General features: G+C 49.3%; 1 protein-coding gene across 4 annotated transcripts in view; it reads left to right on the top strand.

Annotated features, from left to right (window-relative positions):
- Positions 1-2,838: 2,838 nt before the first annotated feature.
- The window catches only part of LOC309358449 (mothers against decapentaplegic homolog 4-like), a 35,798-nt gene continuing 22,300 nt past the window's right edge, over positions 2,839-16,336 (top strand). For 2 of the 4 annotated variants that reach the window (XM_081891561.1, XM_081891558.1), the window contains exon 1: positions 14,044-14,071. In XM_081891561.1, coding sequence (XP_081747687.1) covers positions 14,048-14,071 — 24 coding nt within the window. In that variant the 5' untranslated portion in view covers positions 14,044-14,047. Of the gene's footprint in view, positions 2,947-10,242; positions 10,756-14,043; positions 14,072-16,336 lie in introns of those variants that run through there. The other 2 variants (XM_081891560.1, XM_081891559.1) reach the window with 2 other exon arrangements.

Genomic DNA, 16,336 nt, shown 5'->3' with positions numbered 1-16,336 from the left:
TCGAAAGCATGCAAGAGCAAGTAGATAAATAGGTGCCGCTGCGACAGGAAAGTAAACAGTGTGTCCATGCGCTCTGGTTTCCGTCACAGTGTCCTGTTGCGCCAGAAGCGCTTTAGTCATGCTGGCCACATGACTCGGAAAGCTGTGTGTGGACGAACGTCGGCTCCCTTGGCCTGAAAGCGAGATGAGCGCCACAACCCTATAGTCACCTTTAACTGGACTTAACCATCCAGAGGTCCTTTACCTTTCACCATTTCTGAAACAACCTTGGCTCTGGGTCCCTAAGCATAGAGATGAGCATTGTTTTGCATTCTCCCAGCTTGTTTATAGTGTCTGAAATGGGGAGGAAAAAATGCAGAAATGGATGGATTTGTACATAGGTCACTTTTAGATACAAGCCACCTGCTGCTCTCCACACTACCAAAAACAAACAATTTAACAGATTTCTTCTGGACTCAAGTCTGCTTTTGTTAGGTGCATCTGTGGCCCCAGGTCCACAAACGTTTATGCCACAAGATCCTCAGGTGATTGCAGAAAAACAAATAGTCCCTTAACACACTTACCCCTCCGGAAATTCCTCCAAAACTATAAAAATTGTCCATCTCTGGAGTTTTGAAACTTGCAGAACACAGAATGTGAAACAAAGAAGATACGCTATCAATATTTCATATTTGGAGTCAGTGGTACCCCCTCTAGTGAAAATGCAAGCTGTTCAAATATTTCTTTGCCTGTTGATACCAGCAAAGGGATCGTACGAAAGTTCTTTACCAACCACTCTGCTTAGTTACACACCTCTGTTTTCCCAAAGCCTTTGTTTTTCATCCACCATTAAATTTGAAGGAGCTTTGAGGGCATGAATGAAAAGAGTGCAGCTTAAGATGGGAAGACCATAGACACAGGTAAGAGACAAGTGGGGTGCAAGCCTGTGGTTATGTGGGGATACTGCTTCAGCTGTAACCGTGGTTACGGGAGCAGATTTTAGGACCACAAATGCCCTCTGGCTTAGAATACATCCTCTAAGCTTGTTATTTTTTAAATAAATGTAGTTTGCTATGAAGCATTGTTAGCAGCTGGCTTTAAATATCTGATCCATGGGGAATCTTGTTCAGAACTAGCTGGGGTTGTGAGATGTTTGTAGAGGTGATGGCATTTGCTGCTCTCTGGAAATTTGGAAGAATACCCCATTAATGCTAAAAAAAATTGCCTAGCCACTTTGGTGCTTGTCATGCAAAAATGCATTCCCGTTTTTATTTTGGTAGCATCCTGCAATCTATAGAGGTGTTGAGCAAGGAGTGTTACTGATGCAGCAAAGCGGGGGAAGTAGCTCTGCAGTAGAGCATCTGCCTTGCATGCAGAAGGGCCCAGGTTCAATCTCCAGGTAGGACTGGTGGGAAAATACACCTGTCTGAAATCCTCGGCCACTGACTGTAGACCAGTGTTTCCCAAACTTGGGTCTCCAGCTGTTTTTGGACTACAGTTCCCATCATCCCTGACCACTGGTCCTGCTAGCTAGGGATGGTGGGAGTTGTAGTTAAAAAACAGCTGGAGACCCAAGTTTGGGAAACCCTGGTGTAGATGGTACTAAACCTAGATGAACCAATGGTTTGACTCTGAAACATCTTCCTTTGCTTCTAACAACACACACACACACCCCTTGATCATTCAGGACCATGAGGACTGGTAGCTTCGCCGAAGAATGGATGCTTTTGAATTCTGGTGCTGGAGGAGACTCTTGAGAGTCCCATGGACTGCAAGAAGATCCAACCTCTCCATTCTTAAGGAAATCAGCCCTGAGTGCTCACTGGAAGGACAGATCCTGAAGCTGAGGCTCCAAGACTTTGGCCACCTCATGAGAAGAGAAGACTCCCTGGAAAAGACCCTGAGGTTGGGAAAGATGGAGGGCACAAGGAGAAGGGGGCGACAGAGGACGAGATGGTTGGACAGTGTTCTCAAAGCTACCAGCATGAGTTTGACCAAACTGTGGGAGGCAGTGGAAGACAGGAGTGCCTGGCGTGCTCTGGTCCATGGGGTCACGAAGAGTCAGACACGACTAAACAACAAAAAAATTCCTTCCAGTAGCACCTTAAAGACCAACTAAGTTAGTTCTTGGTATGAGCTTTCGTGTGCATGCACACGAAAGCTCATACCAAGAACTAACTTAGTTGGTCTTTAAGGTGCTACTGGAAGGAATTTTTTTGTTTTGACTATGGCAGACCAACACGGCTACCTATCTGTAACAACGACTAAACAACAACAACAATGCCCATTGCTTGCAGGCTTGCTCGCCTCCAGAGAAAACGCCTTCAAAAACCTGTCACTTGATCTGACCTGAACTACCAGCACCTGTGTCTTGCCTTGTTCCCAGAACTAAGAGAAGATTCTCTTTCTGCCCGCCCCAGGGGTTTTCATTTAGTAGTTCACATGTAAAATGGTGCGTGTGGTTCAGGGTTTATTTTCTATTTCATGACATTTACATGCTGCTCTGTCAGGAGAATAAGTCTCAAGCCAGTTTCTTGATCTGAGAAGTCAAATACTGTACTGTATATATATTTGCATCAGCTGCAGAGCTCGCAAAGCCTCAAATAACCCCCCCCTTTCTGTTCAAGAAAGTGGTACAGCCCAAAACAAAAGCTTTTGCTCCCTTTCGAGTCCGCCAAACGTATATATTGCCTTTCATGGAACGGGCTGGCCCCGCCCCACTTCCCCCCTCCCCAAGCTTTGATGGGCCCGAGGCGCCTATTGGTCGGGATCTTGGCGGCCTCCTGTGCCGACGCTTCCCATTGGCTGCCGGCCTTTGTGCGCTTTCACACGTTCCCAAAGGCTGTTCTTTATGTTATTGTTGTGAACAAGTTGCAAAGCGGAGTGGCTGATTTTGATTTTGTTTTTTCCAAGTGTTGGGAAGGCGGGTGGGTTGCTGAGCAGGAGGGACCAACCAGCGCCTATGGGGTGAGTACCTAGCTCATTCCCAACGGCTTCCATTTTTTCTCCCCCCTGCACCAAAAAATAAAGAATAAAGGAGCAACCAGGATCCCCCCTCGCTTTAGAGATCTGGTGCATATTATTTTATGATCCACCCCATATATGATTTCTTTGCACCCCGCGACTGATGCGCACACCTCTGCCCAGGGCCAGGAATAGCTGGGTCGCCCGACTGTCAACTGGTTGTCTAAAGAAAGGCAGATCTGAACTAACCTCCCTCCCCAATTCCCTGCGCCCAGCACCATCACCAGAGCCCGTAAGAACATAAGAAGGACCCTCCTGGATCAGACCAGCAGCCCATCTAGTCCAGCATCCTGCCCTCACAGCGTCCAGATGCCCGTAAGAACCCAGGAATCAGGTAGACTGGCCCTGGCGCTGGAGGTTCCACAAGAGCATTAGAAGAGCCTGTCTGCTAGATCAGACCAGCAGCCCATCTAGTCCAGGTTCCTGTTCTCATAGTGGCCAGCCTCACGCCCCAATGGGAAGCTGAAGCAGGACCTGAACACAAAAGCGGCTCTCGCCTGTTGCTGTTTCTTGCGTGACAGGGTGAGCTCCCGTTGCTCGGTCCCTGCTCCTGCCAACCTAGCAGTCTGAAAGCACGTCAAAGTGCAAGTAGATAAATAGGTACCGCTCCGGCGGGAAGGTAAACGGCGTTTCCGTGCGCTGCTCTGGTTCGCCAGAAGCGGCTTAGTCATGCTGGCCACATGACCCGGAAGCTGTACGCCGGCTCCCTCGGCCAATAAAGCGAGATGAGCGCCGCAACCCCAGAGTCGGTCACGACTGGACCTAACGGTCAGGGGTCCCTTTACCTTTACTTTTAAAGTCACACAAGGCTGGTGGCCATCAGTACACCTTGTGGGAGAGAGTTCCACAGTTTAGCTGCTCTGCGAGAAGAAGGGCTTTTCTTTTATACGATACGATAATCTTTATTGTCATTGTCCCATACAGAACAAGGAAATTGAAAATCTACATCAGACATTCAGAAACCAACAAGCCTGCTGTCCCAACTATCCCAGCCTGGTTAGCCCCCTAAAAACTCTGATACCCCATAATTAAATACAATATACTCCCATAGAGACCACCTTAAAAGGTAAAGGGACCCCTGACCACTTGGTCCAGTCGTGACCGACTCTGGGGTTGCGGCGCTCATCTCGCTTTACTGGCCGAGGGAGCCGGCGTACAGCTTCCGTGTCATGTGGCCAGCATGACTAAGCTGCTAACACTGCATTTAAAACCAAAATCGCATTTGAATAGATACTGTTTCTCAGGCGGCTGGTCCTTATCTGTGGGTGGCACTGTGGCCTAAACCACTGAGCCTCTTGGGCTTGCTGATCAGAAGGTTGGCGGTTTGAATCCCCGCGACGGGGTGAGCTCCCGTTGCTCTATCCCAGCTCCTGCCAACCTATCAATTCGAAAGCACAGTAGTGCAAGTAGATAAATAGGTACTGCTGCAGCGGGAAGGTAAACGGCATTTCCATGCGCTCTGGTTTCCGTCACGGTGTTGTGTTGCGCCAGAAGCGGTTTAGTCATGCTGGCCACACCACCCGGAAAGCTGTCTGTGGACAAACGCCGACTCCGTCATCCTGAAAGCGAGATGAGCGCCACAACCCTAGAGTTGCCTTTGACTAGACTTAACCGTCCAGGGGTCCTTTACCTTTTTACCTTACCTGAACCTTCACCTTCATTGGATTTCCCCGAATTCCAGTGTTATAAGAGAGGGAGGGGGGAAGACCTTTTATTCACTTTTCCCTCCCTGCTGTGTTTTTCCAGCAACTTAGATTTGTTGCTGCCTCTGGCAGAGACAAAGCATAACCATAATCAACAGATGTGTAGTTTGTGGGACTTTTTTATTATTGTCTTGGAAGGGAGGACGGTTTATAGGGTGTGAAAACATTGTGTCTGCTATCTTATAGTGTCCCAGGCTCGCAAGAGATTAATTTCTCTCCTCCTGTTGTTGTGTCTGCGGAACCACCAAGGATTTTCCCAGAGTGTGCTCGGAAATCAGCTTGCTGAGACACAGCAATGCACAACAAGAGTGTGTTATATGGAGGGAGGATTTGCGTTCCCACACCTGCCCCTCACGCAATATTTCCATCTCTGCCCCATGAATTCTGGTGCTTGTTTTTTTTTCCCATTTGCAAACGCTCCTTTCAGAAAAACGCTGGCTCCGTGTTCTCCCTTATAAGGAAAGATTGTCACGTTTGAGACTCTTTTGTTTAGAGAAAAGGCGACACGGTTTATAAAACGATGTGTGGCATGGAGGAAGCGAGGAAAGGAACGCTTTTATCCCTCATAACACCAGAAGTCGTGGGAAGTGCAGTGAAGCTGAATGTTGGAAGATTCGGGACAGATAAACATTCAGCGCTTAGTTAAGACTGTGGAACTCATGGCCACTGGAGGCAGCAATGGCCACCAACTCTGTTTGTTGACATGCGTCTGTCTTGAGAGACAATGGAGGGGAGTCAAATCAGCACCAAAGTTGGTACACAATCCTGGGCAGTGTGTCTGGAGGTCCTGGGCTGCACAGACCCCCCTCTCAGCCTCACTGATGTAGTCAAAAAATAAAACAGCAATACATTTGAGACCAGCTTGGCTACAAGGCGCCATCCAACTGTCTTAGGGGCTCCACTCTGGATTTGTGTAGAATTTATTCCCGAGCCTTTTCTTTTCCCAAAGTTAGAGGTTTAGGATCAGAGTTTTCCTTCTTCTAGATGGGCTCCCTTCCCAAGTGGACGAGCCCCATCTGCCCCTCACTTCCTTCTACATCAGGGGTCAGCAAACTTTTTCAGCAGGGGGCCGGTCCACTGTCCCTCAGACTATATTGTTTTTTGATGAAATGAATGAATTCCTATGCCCCACAAATAACCCAGAGATGCATTTTAAATGCAGTCATACCTTGGGTTGAAGTAGCTTCACGTTGAGCGTTTTCGGGTTGCGCTCCGCGGCGACCCGGAAGTAACGGAGCGCGTTACTTCCGGGTTACGCCGCATGCGCAGATGCTCAAAATGACATCACGCACATGCACGGAGGCAGCGAATTACGACATGCGCAGACACGGGTTGCGTTCGCTTCAGGATGTGAACAGGGCTCTGGAGCGGATCCCGTTCGCATCCAAAGGTACCACTGTAAAAGCACACATTTTACTCATGTAAAAACATCAGGCAGGCTCCACAAATAACCCAGAGATGCATTTTAAATAAAAGCACACATTCTACTCATGTAAAAACATGCTGATTCCCGGACCGTCCACAGGCCAGATTTAGAAGGCGATTGGGCAGGATCCAGCCCCCAGGCCTTAGTTTGCCAACCCATGTTCTACAGCCTTCTCGACTGTTGGACCCACTCTTGATCTCATCCACTCAGTCCGCCAGAGCATAGAGGGGAAGCCCCTAACTCACCGAGGGTTTGAGATCCATTGACTCCCCTCATCTGCTTTAGCTGGCCAGTCAAAGCCATTTCCCGGGGTGTGGGCACTATCGCATGCCGACAGCTTCTGGGAGTCACAGGTGACAGCTGAGTGCAGGGTGGGCACCAAAGGTGGACAAACTGCCTCAGAAGGAGCATGGTGTGCCCCCCATCAGAGGCACTAGTAAAGTAAAAGGACCCTCCTAACATCACCTCTGCTCCCAAGGCAGGCAGGCAGAGGGCACTTGGCCGTTTCCAATTGTGGCCGACTCTGGGGTTGCGGTGCTCATCTCGCTTTATTGGCCGAGGGAGCCAGCGTACAGCTTCCGGGTCATGTGGCCAGCATGACTAAGCCACTCCTGGCGAACCAGAGCAGCGCATGGAAATGCCGTTTACCTGCCTGCCGGAGCGGTACCTATTTATCTACTTGCACTTTTGTGCTTTTGAACTGCCAAGTTGGCAGGAGCAGGGACCGAGCAACGGGAGCTCACCCCGTCGCGGGGATTCGAACCGCCGACCTTCTGATCGGCAAGTCCTAGGCTCTGTGGTTTAACCCATAGCGCCACCCATGGCCCATCAGAGGCACTACCTCTCCCCTAAGACCCCACCACCAACTCTGATGGCTTTATAGGTGGATAGGACAGATTCATGGAGGACAAAGCTATTGAACAGCCTGGACAGCTCAGCTGCTTAGAGCATGGTACTAATAATGCAAAGGTTGCAGGTTCGATCCCCATAAGAGGCAGCTGCGTATTCCTGCAATGCAGGTAATCCTCAGGGACCCTTCCAATTTTATAATTTGTATGATCAATGACTCTGCCAGAGGCAGTGATGCTTTCGAATCCCACAGGAGGGGGGGAGTTGCTCTTGTGGTCAGATCCTGGTTCCCCAGTGGCCGCTGTGAGAATCATAGAATCCTAGAGTTGAAAGAGACCTCAAGGGCCATCGAGTCCAACCCCCTGCCAAGCAGGAAACACCATCAGAGCACTCCTGACATATGGTTGTCAAGCCTCTGCTTAAAGACCTCCAAAGAAGGAGACTCCACCACACTCCTTGGCAGCAAATTCCACTGTCGAACAGCTCTTACTGTCAGGAAGTTCTTCCTAATGTTTAGGTGGAATCTTCTTTCTTGTAGTTTGGATCCATTGCTCCGTGTCCGCTTCTCTGGAGCAGCAGAAAACAACCTTTCTCCCTCCTCTATGTGACATCCTTTTATATATTTGAACATGGCTATCATATCACCCCTTAACCTCCTCTTCTCCAGGCTAAACATGCCCAGCTCCCTTAGCTGTTCCTCATAAGGCATCGTTTCCAGGCCTTTGACCATTTTGGTTGCCCTCCTCTGGACACCTTCCAGTTTGTCAGTGTCCTTCTTGAACTGTGGTGCCCAGAACTGGACACAGTACTCCAGGTGAGGTCTGACCAGAGCAGAATACAGTGGCACTATTACTTCCCTTGATCTAGATGCTATACTCCTATTGATGCAGCCCAGAATTGCATTGGCTTTTTTAGCTGCCGCGTCACACTGTTGGCTCATGTCAAGTTTGTGGTCAACCAAGACTCCTAGATCCTTTTCACATGTACTGCTCTCAAGCCAGGTGTCACCCATCTTGTATTTGTGCCTTTCATTTTTTTTGCCCAAGTGCAATACTTTACAGGATGCCAGACAAGATGAGCCGTTGGCCTGATCTAGCAGGCTGTTCCTATACTGTATTCCCCTTGAACTTCTAACGCCAAAGACTTCTAATCCCCAAAGAAGGATGATTATTTTCTGAATTAAAATCGGAATTGCCTGTGACTCTCGCATCTCCCCAAAACGGTTGACCTGGGGTAATCAGTGTGAATGGTGACCCTCCGGAGATTGTGGATTACAAATCCCATCATCCCTGAACTTTGGCAATGCTGGTGGGGTACACAAAAGTCTGGCGGGTGCAGCCTTGAGAGAGCCCTCAGCCTGAACTACCGTATTTTTTGCTCTATAAGACGCACCTGACCATAAGACGCACCTAGTTTTTGAGGAGGAAAACGAGAAAGCAACCCAAAGCCTCTTGAGCGAAGAGGCAGGAGCGCTCCCGCTGCGCTCAAGAGGCTTTGCGTGGCTATCCCTGAAGCCAGGAGAGCACCGATCCCTCTTGCTCTCCTGGCTTCTGGGATAGCTGCACAGCCTGCATTCGCTCCATAAGACGCACACACATTTCCCCTTACATTTTAGGAGGGGGAAAGAGCGAAAAATACGGTGCTTTCCAGGGTTGTTGTGCAGGTTAAGAAGGGGGAGAATCCTTCATTCTTTTGGAAGGGTGAGCAAAAAAAAGAAAAGGTAACAGATACTAAATAAATGAAGGAGGCAAAATTTGGGCAGTGAATCACCCTGAGTTACAGAGGACAGGTGCCTCCACAGCTAGTATTTTGGGGGGTTTTGTGCCATGAAAGTCTTTTACACATTTAGTCAGTCTGACACTTTAGTCTGCGCCTGGTACACACTTTTGGGAAATGTTGATATGGACTTTCTGGCTCAAGTCAAGGTTCCTGCTGCCTGATTTTGATGCCGACAGGATGAAACTCAACAGGTGCGGTTCCCAACTCTTCCCCCTGACCCGGAATACGACAATGTGGGGAGCCAAGGCCTGTGAATTGGTGGGAGGAAGGAGAGACTGCACTGATCTTTTATAAGTCTCAGGAGAGAGGTAATAACCAGGGGATATTACAGGGGAGAAGGACGCGGGTGGCGCTGTGGGTTAAACCACAGAGCCTAGGACTTGCCGATCAGAAGGTTGGCGGTTTGAATCCCCGCAATGGGGTGAGCTCCCGTTGCTCAGTCCCTGCTCCTGCCAACCTAGCAGTCTGAAAGCACGTCAAAGTGCAAGTAGATAAATAGGTACCCCTCTGGCGGGAAGGTAAACGGCATTTCCGTGTGCTGCTCTGGTTCACCAGAAGCGGCTTAGTCATGCTGGCCACATGACCCGGAAGCTGTACGCCGGCTCCCTCAGCCAATAAAGCAAGATGAGCGCCGCAACCCCAGAGTCGGCCACGACTGGACCTAATGGTCAGGGGTCCCTTTATCTTTTTATTACAGGGGAGAGCGAGGAATAGAAGCTGCTCAGTTATTGTTGTTAAGTTCTGGAAGAGAGAAGAAGGGGTAATCCTAGATATGGTTGCCCAGATTGGGAAAGGAAGCAGGATCTGGTGAATAAAGAATGAATGGGAAGCCTCAGGTCTGGGCACTGAATGTGGCCCTCCAGACTTCTTTCTCTGGCCCTCGGGGCATTTCCCAGGCCTTCACCGGTCCTACTTCATGCTAGGTTTTTTGAAGGAGGCTGACCGGAATGTGTCCTCAAACTCTGCACATGCCCTTCGCTTCCCTGGACAGAGGATAGAGAGGTAGGTGCAGGTGTAGAAACTCACCTGCCATACAAAGGTGAAATTTGCATCTGTTGCCCTGCCTACGTCCCCTTAGCCCCTCCCACCCTCAGCCCTGGCTTACAGGTTGGAGGAGCTTACAGTGCCTGGGAATTCAGGGATATCTTTAAAAAAAAAAAATTAAGTTCTGTGTCCTTGTTTATCAATTTGAGCCTTTTACATGGTTTTATATGTCCTTGTATTTTATGCATTCCTGTTATTTCCATTGATTATAGTTTAGTAATTATTGCAATTGCCAAGACTGGATTTGCTTAATTATCATTTTCTGATTTTCAATTTGCTGTTTACTCTTACATTCTAATGGATTGCTGAACATGGCTTTCTTGGATATAAGCTGTTTATTCCAAAGTTAGGTCTTTATTATGACATTTTCATATTGGATCAGATTGATCAGGCGCGTGTGTGATCTCTGCCGCCTGTTTTGCTGTTTTGTTTTGCGCGCTCTCCACCCAGCCTACCTCCCAGGGTTGTTGTAAGGACCAAACAGGGAAGGGAGATCTCCTGGGATAAGAAAGACGGGGGTGGAAATGTCAATAAATATCTCGTTGGGTTGAGAGAGAGGCGGGAGATGGGGAAGCAGGAGGGCGGCAGGGACTGCGCTCAGCCTGACCCCGTGGAGAATTCGCTATTTGCTTTTTCCCATCTCCCTCCCTCTCCCCCTCTCTCTCTCCCCCCGAGGCGAAGCTGCAGCTGACAGCACGGCTAGCAGGCAGGCGATTGTCTGGCTCGGCTGTGTTTAGTCTGCGCCTTCGCCGCCGCCTCCTTCCCCGTCTTTCGCTCCCATTTGGAGAAGAGAGCGCAAAGAGAGCGCGCGCTCCTCTCCAAAAGCAGCCGCCGCCGACGCGCGTCCCGCCGCCTTCAAGGGGGGCTTAATCCGCCTGCCACGTCCAGGGGAGCATGCCTGAACCCCGCGGAGAGCATCCGTGCACCCCGGAGAGGGATCGCCCATAGCCGGTGAGTTTCCCCCCCTGTTTGATTTGGCAGGAGGGTCTCCCGCATCGCTGCCCCCCAGCCTTTCCACGCCACTTCTGGGCACCGGGGTCCGGAGTTTCCTCTCCTCCAGCTTCAGATCGCTCGCTGCCCCTCTCTTTCCCTACCCCCACCCCACTTCTCCGGGAGGGGCCGTAGCAGATCATCTGCTTGGCCTGCAAAAGGTCCCAGGCATCGCCAGGTAGGGCTGGGAGGAGAGGGCCCTGCCTGAAACCCCCGGAGAGGGCTTGTGCTTTGTTCAGAACGATGAGGACTAGAAACTTGCATTGTTTATGGGGAAAGCGTGCAGCGCGGTGGCTTTGCGCGCAGGCGGTCCCGGGTGCGATCCACGATGGCATCTCCGGGTAGGGCATGGAGAGATGCGCGCACACACACCCTCCTGCCTGAAGCCCTGGAGAGCTGCTGCCGGCCCGTGTTGACAATACTGAGCTAGATACACCAACCGTCTGACTCGGTGCAAGGCAGTTTTTTGTGTTTCTGTGTCATTTCAAGATTCCCTCCTCTAAGTCTCTGTACCTGAATGTGCTGCTCAGGGGACATTTATATGTTTGACTGGGCTACATTATCCCAACCAGCTTTGACCCATGCTTGGGCCCAAAGAGAAAGTGCGGGGAGGGAAAGAACCCAGGAGTCCGGGACCTCACATTCTACTCCCCCCCTCCTCGGCACCACGAGTCTTCCCTCTGCTCACCTCTAACCACTAGGCTCTACTTCTCTTCTTAACGAAAGAACCTGGGTTGAGTTTGATGCTCTTTCTGCCCTGAGCAGACACAGTCAAACAAAGCAGGCTAGTTTTTAACTGCTCGTTTCAATGTGTGTCTACTTGGCGTGGGGTAAACACTGCACCCCAATATTATTTTATCTGCCCACCCAGAACATGGAAGACAAAAACAAAACAAAACCTCTAGTCGATCTGCTCTTTCCCCTTTTTCTCTTTCCCCAGGGAGCTCAGACTGGTGAATAAATATCCTTCTCTTCTGAAACTTATTAAAGGGCAGGGAATCTTGCATGTGACCCACCCACAGTCTCCAGTTTTTCTGCCGCGATGGCTGGGCGTCACGCCTCCCTGTCCCTCCTTCCAAAGTTACAGGGAGGAATCCTTTTCCCCTCGCATGACTCCCGTCATCCTGGCACAAGCATGTTCCTTTATTGCTGCTACATCCGTTCTTGTTTTATTCCAGGAGTAGGTGGGTGATGGTCGCCTCCCCAAATGTGGCCTTAAGCCAAGTCAAAACGTTGGTCTGTTCAGCTCGGACTGGCAGTGACTCTTCAGACTCTGGGTATCTTCTGTGTGTGCAAAGTATATTCTCAACCAGTGACTTTGTGGCCTTTCCCTTAAATGTAATGCTAAGCTTGTAGTCCTCATGGTCAAATGTGTGTTGTAAAGGGACCCCTGGCCATTAGGTCCAATCGTGGCTGACTCGGGTTGCGGCGCTCTTCTCGCTTTATTGGCCGAGGGAGCCGGCGTACAGCTTCCAGGTCATGTGGCCAGCATGGCTAAGCCGCTTCTGGCGAACCAGAGCAGCGCACGGAAACGCCGTTTACCTTCCCGCCAGAGTGGTACCTATTTATCTACTTGCACTTTGACGTGCTTTTGAACTGCTAGGTTGGCAGGAGCAGGGACCGAGCAACGGGAGCTCACCCCATCGCGGGGATTCGAACCGCTGACCTTCTGATCGGCAAGTCCTAGGCTCTGTGGTTTAACCCACAGCACCACCCGCGCATTGCAGGGGGTTGGACTAGATGAACCTTGGGGTCCCAAATCTACAATTCTAATAAAGGCCTGATTTAAATGCGGATGTAGGAAGCTGCCATGTGCTGACTCAGACCATTGCTCTGTCCGGCTCAGCGGTGACTGTTTTTCCACCTCACTCCTTCCAGAGATTTTTGACTTATGTCTCATGTAGGTTCGTTTCTGGCTCAGATATATCTTTGACCAGCGAGGCCGGTCAGTTACGTTCCAAAGAACCTCTGCTTTCTTTCCTTTCTAAGCCGGGCAAACTTACTAGCTCTCATGGTTCTAAGCAAATGATAGAAGATAGACGGGTGGAATCTCAGAAAGTCTCGGGGAGTTTCGGAATGAGGTGCCCGTCCTTTAGGAGAGAATCAGTGGCTCTCCAGACATTGCTCGACTACAACTCCCATTATCCATGACCGCTGGGTGCGCTGCATGATGGGAGTTGGAGTCCCACAATATTTGGAGAGTTCCCTGTCCCGCTTTAGAAGGCGGATACTTCAGAGCCTTGCTCATGGCCCCTTATCTCTGCTCTCCGTGAATTCCAGAATAATTCCTGGAAAGTAGTAAAAGCATTTGCATAATAAATTGGGTCAAGGCAACAGAGGTTTTGCTGGAAATCTGCATAATGTAAACATGCTTATGTAAAGTGTAGTACATGCAGCCCTCTTCCTGAGTTGTTATACTCTGAAGGGACACCGTTTGTGTGTGTGTATAGTAGGGGAGGGAGATATATATAAATGGGAAGGTTGCCAGCCCTGACCCAAATCTCAGCTCCAGTCCTTAAGAACCTAAGAAGATCTTTGTTAGGTCAAATGCCCATCTAGTCCAATATCCTGACTCTGAAAGGAAGAAGCCACAAAGCTCACAAGCAATAGCCCACCCCTGCTCTCTCTTCCTAGTACCTGGCCTTTGCAGGTAATAATAATAATTTTTATTTATACCCCGCCCTCCCCAGCTAAGGCCGGGCTCAAGGCGGCTAACAAGCAATAATAAAAGCAAGTTGAATGGATACAACTTAAAAACAAAATCAAAAATACAACATTAAAATATTAAAATGTAGCCTCATCGCAGGAGGAGAAGGAAAAGAAAAAAGAAAGAGAGGGAGGGAGGGAATCAAATTGGCTCCAAGCCAAAGGCCAGGCGGAACAACTCTGTCTTACAGGCCCTGCGGAAAGAAATCAGATCAGTAGACTGCCTGTGAATAGGGAGACTTCATTCTCAACAGCCATGGCTATTTCTGTAAGGAGAGCCCTGCTGGATTAACTCGTCCCTGTTTCCAGGAGACCTGTAGGAAGCCCACTGTTTATACCCCCCCCCCCAGGACAGGAACTTAAGAGGTAGACTGTCCCTGGACCGGGAAGCTCAGTTTATTTATGGGCCCATGTGGCTTCCACTCCCAGCTGTTGACCTCTCTTTCTGAAGCAAACCAATGACGCCCTTGTTCACCTATTAGCATATATTTCCCATCATACACTTCCCCCAAAATGCTTCAAGAGACTCCCTGCCCCCCCAGATCCAATGCTGAGTGCATCAGTGTTTGCAGTGAGTAATCTGGTATTCAGCTCAGATATTATCATGATGATTTCAATTTATATAGCGCTCAGTTGGTTAGAGCGCGGTGCTGATAACTTCAATGTTGCAGGTTTGACCCTAATAATAATAATAATTTATTTATACCCTGCCCATCTGGCTGGGTTTCCCCAGCCACTCTGGATGGCATTCATCAGAATATTAAAATACAATAGTCTATTAAACATTAAAAGCTTCCCTAAACAGGGCTGCCTTCAGATGTCTTCTAAAAGTCTGGTAGTTGTTTTTCTCTTTGACATCTGTTGGGAGGGCGTTTCACAGGACAGGTGACACCACCTAGCAGGCCCTCTGCCTGGTTCCCTGTAACGTGGCTTCTCGCAGCGAGGGAACCGCCAGAAGGCCCTTGGCACTGGACCTCAGTGTCCGGGCAGAATGATGAGGGTGGAGACGCTCCTTCAGGTATACTGGACTGAGGCCATTTAGGGCCTTAAAGGTCAGCACCAACACTTTGAATTGTGCTCGGAAACGTACTGGGAGCCAATGTAGGTCTTTCAGGACCGGTGTTATGTAGTCTTGGCAGCTGCTCCCAGTCACCAGTCTAGCTGCCACATTCTGGATTAGTTGTAGTTTCCGGGTCACCTTCAAAGGTAGCCCCATGTAGAGCGCATTGCAGTAGTCAAGCGGGAGATAACCAGAGCATGCACCACTCTGGCGAGACAATCCGCGGGCAGGTAGGGTCTCATCCTGCGTACCAGATGGAGCTGGTAAACATATGGGACAGTTGCTTATTCCTGAATTGTGAAGGGTTGGATGAAATGGTCCTTTAGGTCCGTTATAACTGTGATTCTATGACTCTATGAAAAGATCCCTGGGTGTTTTACCACGTTAAGAACACATTTTACAGAGCATAATAATAATAAAACACAGCGGCACCTCGCTTTCCGAATGTTGACAAACGCCGCAAACCCGGAAGCAAATGCTTCGGTTTTTTAACGCGCCTCGGAAGTCGAACATGAAACGCGGCTTCCGTATTGAGTTTTCCGTTTTGAGGCTTCCGTACTGAGTTTTCGGCTTTCGGATGTTTCAGAACCCAAACGGTCTCCTGGAACGGATTACGTTCAGAAACTGAGGTACCGCTGTAATCATGTGAGCATAATCTTACGAGCATCCTAAGAATGCCCCCTTTTGGTTAAAAAAGGATCGAGTAAGTTTCTAGCCCTCAGTGAGTAGTGGAGAGCAATAATATAACAACACAATAGCCGCTGGGTCAGGCCCAAGGGCCACCTGTTCTCGCATTGGCCAGCCAGAAATGTTATTGGGAAGCCCACAAGCGAGGACTAAGCTCAACAGCGTGCTCCCCGCATGCGATTTCCAGCATACTGCCTCCGACAGTGTAGTTAGAGCATGGGTAGGCATACTAAGGCCCAGGGACAGGATCCGGCCCAATCACCTTCTAAATCCGGCCCGCGGACAGTCCAGGAATCAGCGTGTTTTTACATGAGTAGAATGCATCCTTTTATTTAAAATGCATCTCTGGGTTATTTGTGGGGCCTGCCTGGTGTTTCTACATGAGCAAAATGTGTGCTTTTATTTAAAATGCGTCTCTGGGTTATTTGTGGGGCATAGGAATTCATTCATCCCCCCCCCATATAGTCCGGCCCCCCACAGGGTCTGAGGGACAGTGGTTCAGCCCCCTGCTGAAAAATTTTGCTGACCCCTGTGTTAGAGCATAGCCATTGGTAGCTTTAACCTGCGTTCATTTGCCTAATCCTCTTCCAAATTATCCATCCCAATGTTTTGCTGTCTCTACATCTTGCAGGAGCACATTTGCTGTAAAACCTGCGCTCTGTGTGTGTTATCAGTATTTGTGACAAAGTGTTTGGTATTGAGCTCAGAGCTCATCCACCAAAGGACATCCCTTTTCATTAAAAAAGAAACGAGCAAATTTCTAGTTCTCAAGGCAATGGAGATAAGTTTGAATCATTTGGGAGGGGGTTGTTTTGTATTCCCCCCCCCCCAGTTCATACTTGCCCTTGACAAACAAAAAGCAATCACGTGAATTTTTTAAAGCAATGTTATAGAATCCTTGAACTGTGGCAGGTTTTATCAGGTTCCCCCCCCCCCAACAGCTTGAAATTGTTTATGTGTGCTAAAACATTTCCCTGAACTGTTGAGGGTCCCATAAACACACCATGCATTTAAAACATGTGGCTTTGCCCGAAGAATCCTGGAAACTGTAATTTGCCCCTCGCAGGGCTACAATTCCCAGCACCCTTA

This window comes from Podarcis melisellensis (genome assembly GCF_964234715.1).
Source record: "Podarcis melisellensis genome assembly, chromosome: 16".
In the NCBI taxonomy this organism is placed as follows: domain Eukaryota; kingdom Metazoa; phylum Chordata; class Lepidosauria; order Squamata; family Lacertidae; genus Podarcis; species Podarcis melisellensis.
The sequence above is the reverse complement of the archived record's forward strand: the minus strand, read 5'-3'. Positions and strand labels throughout refer to the sequence as shown.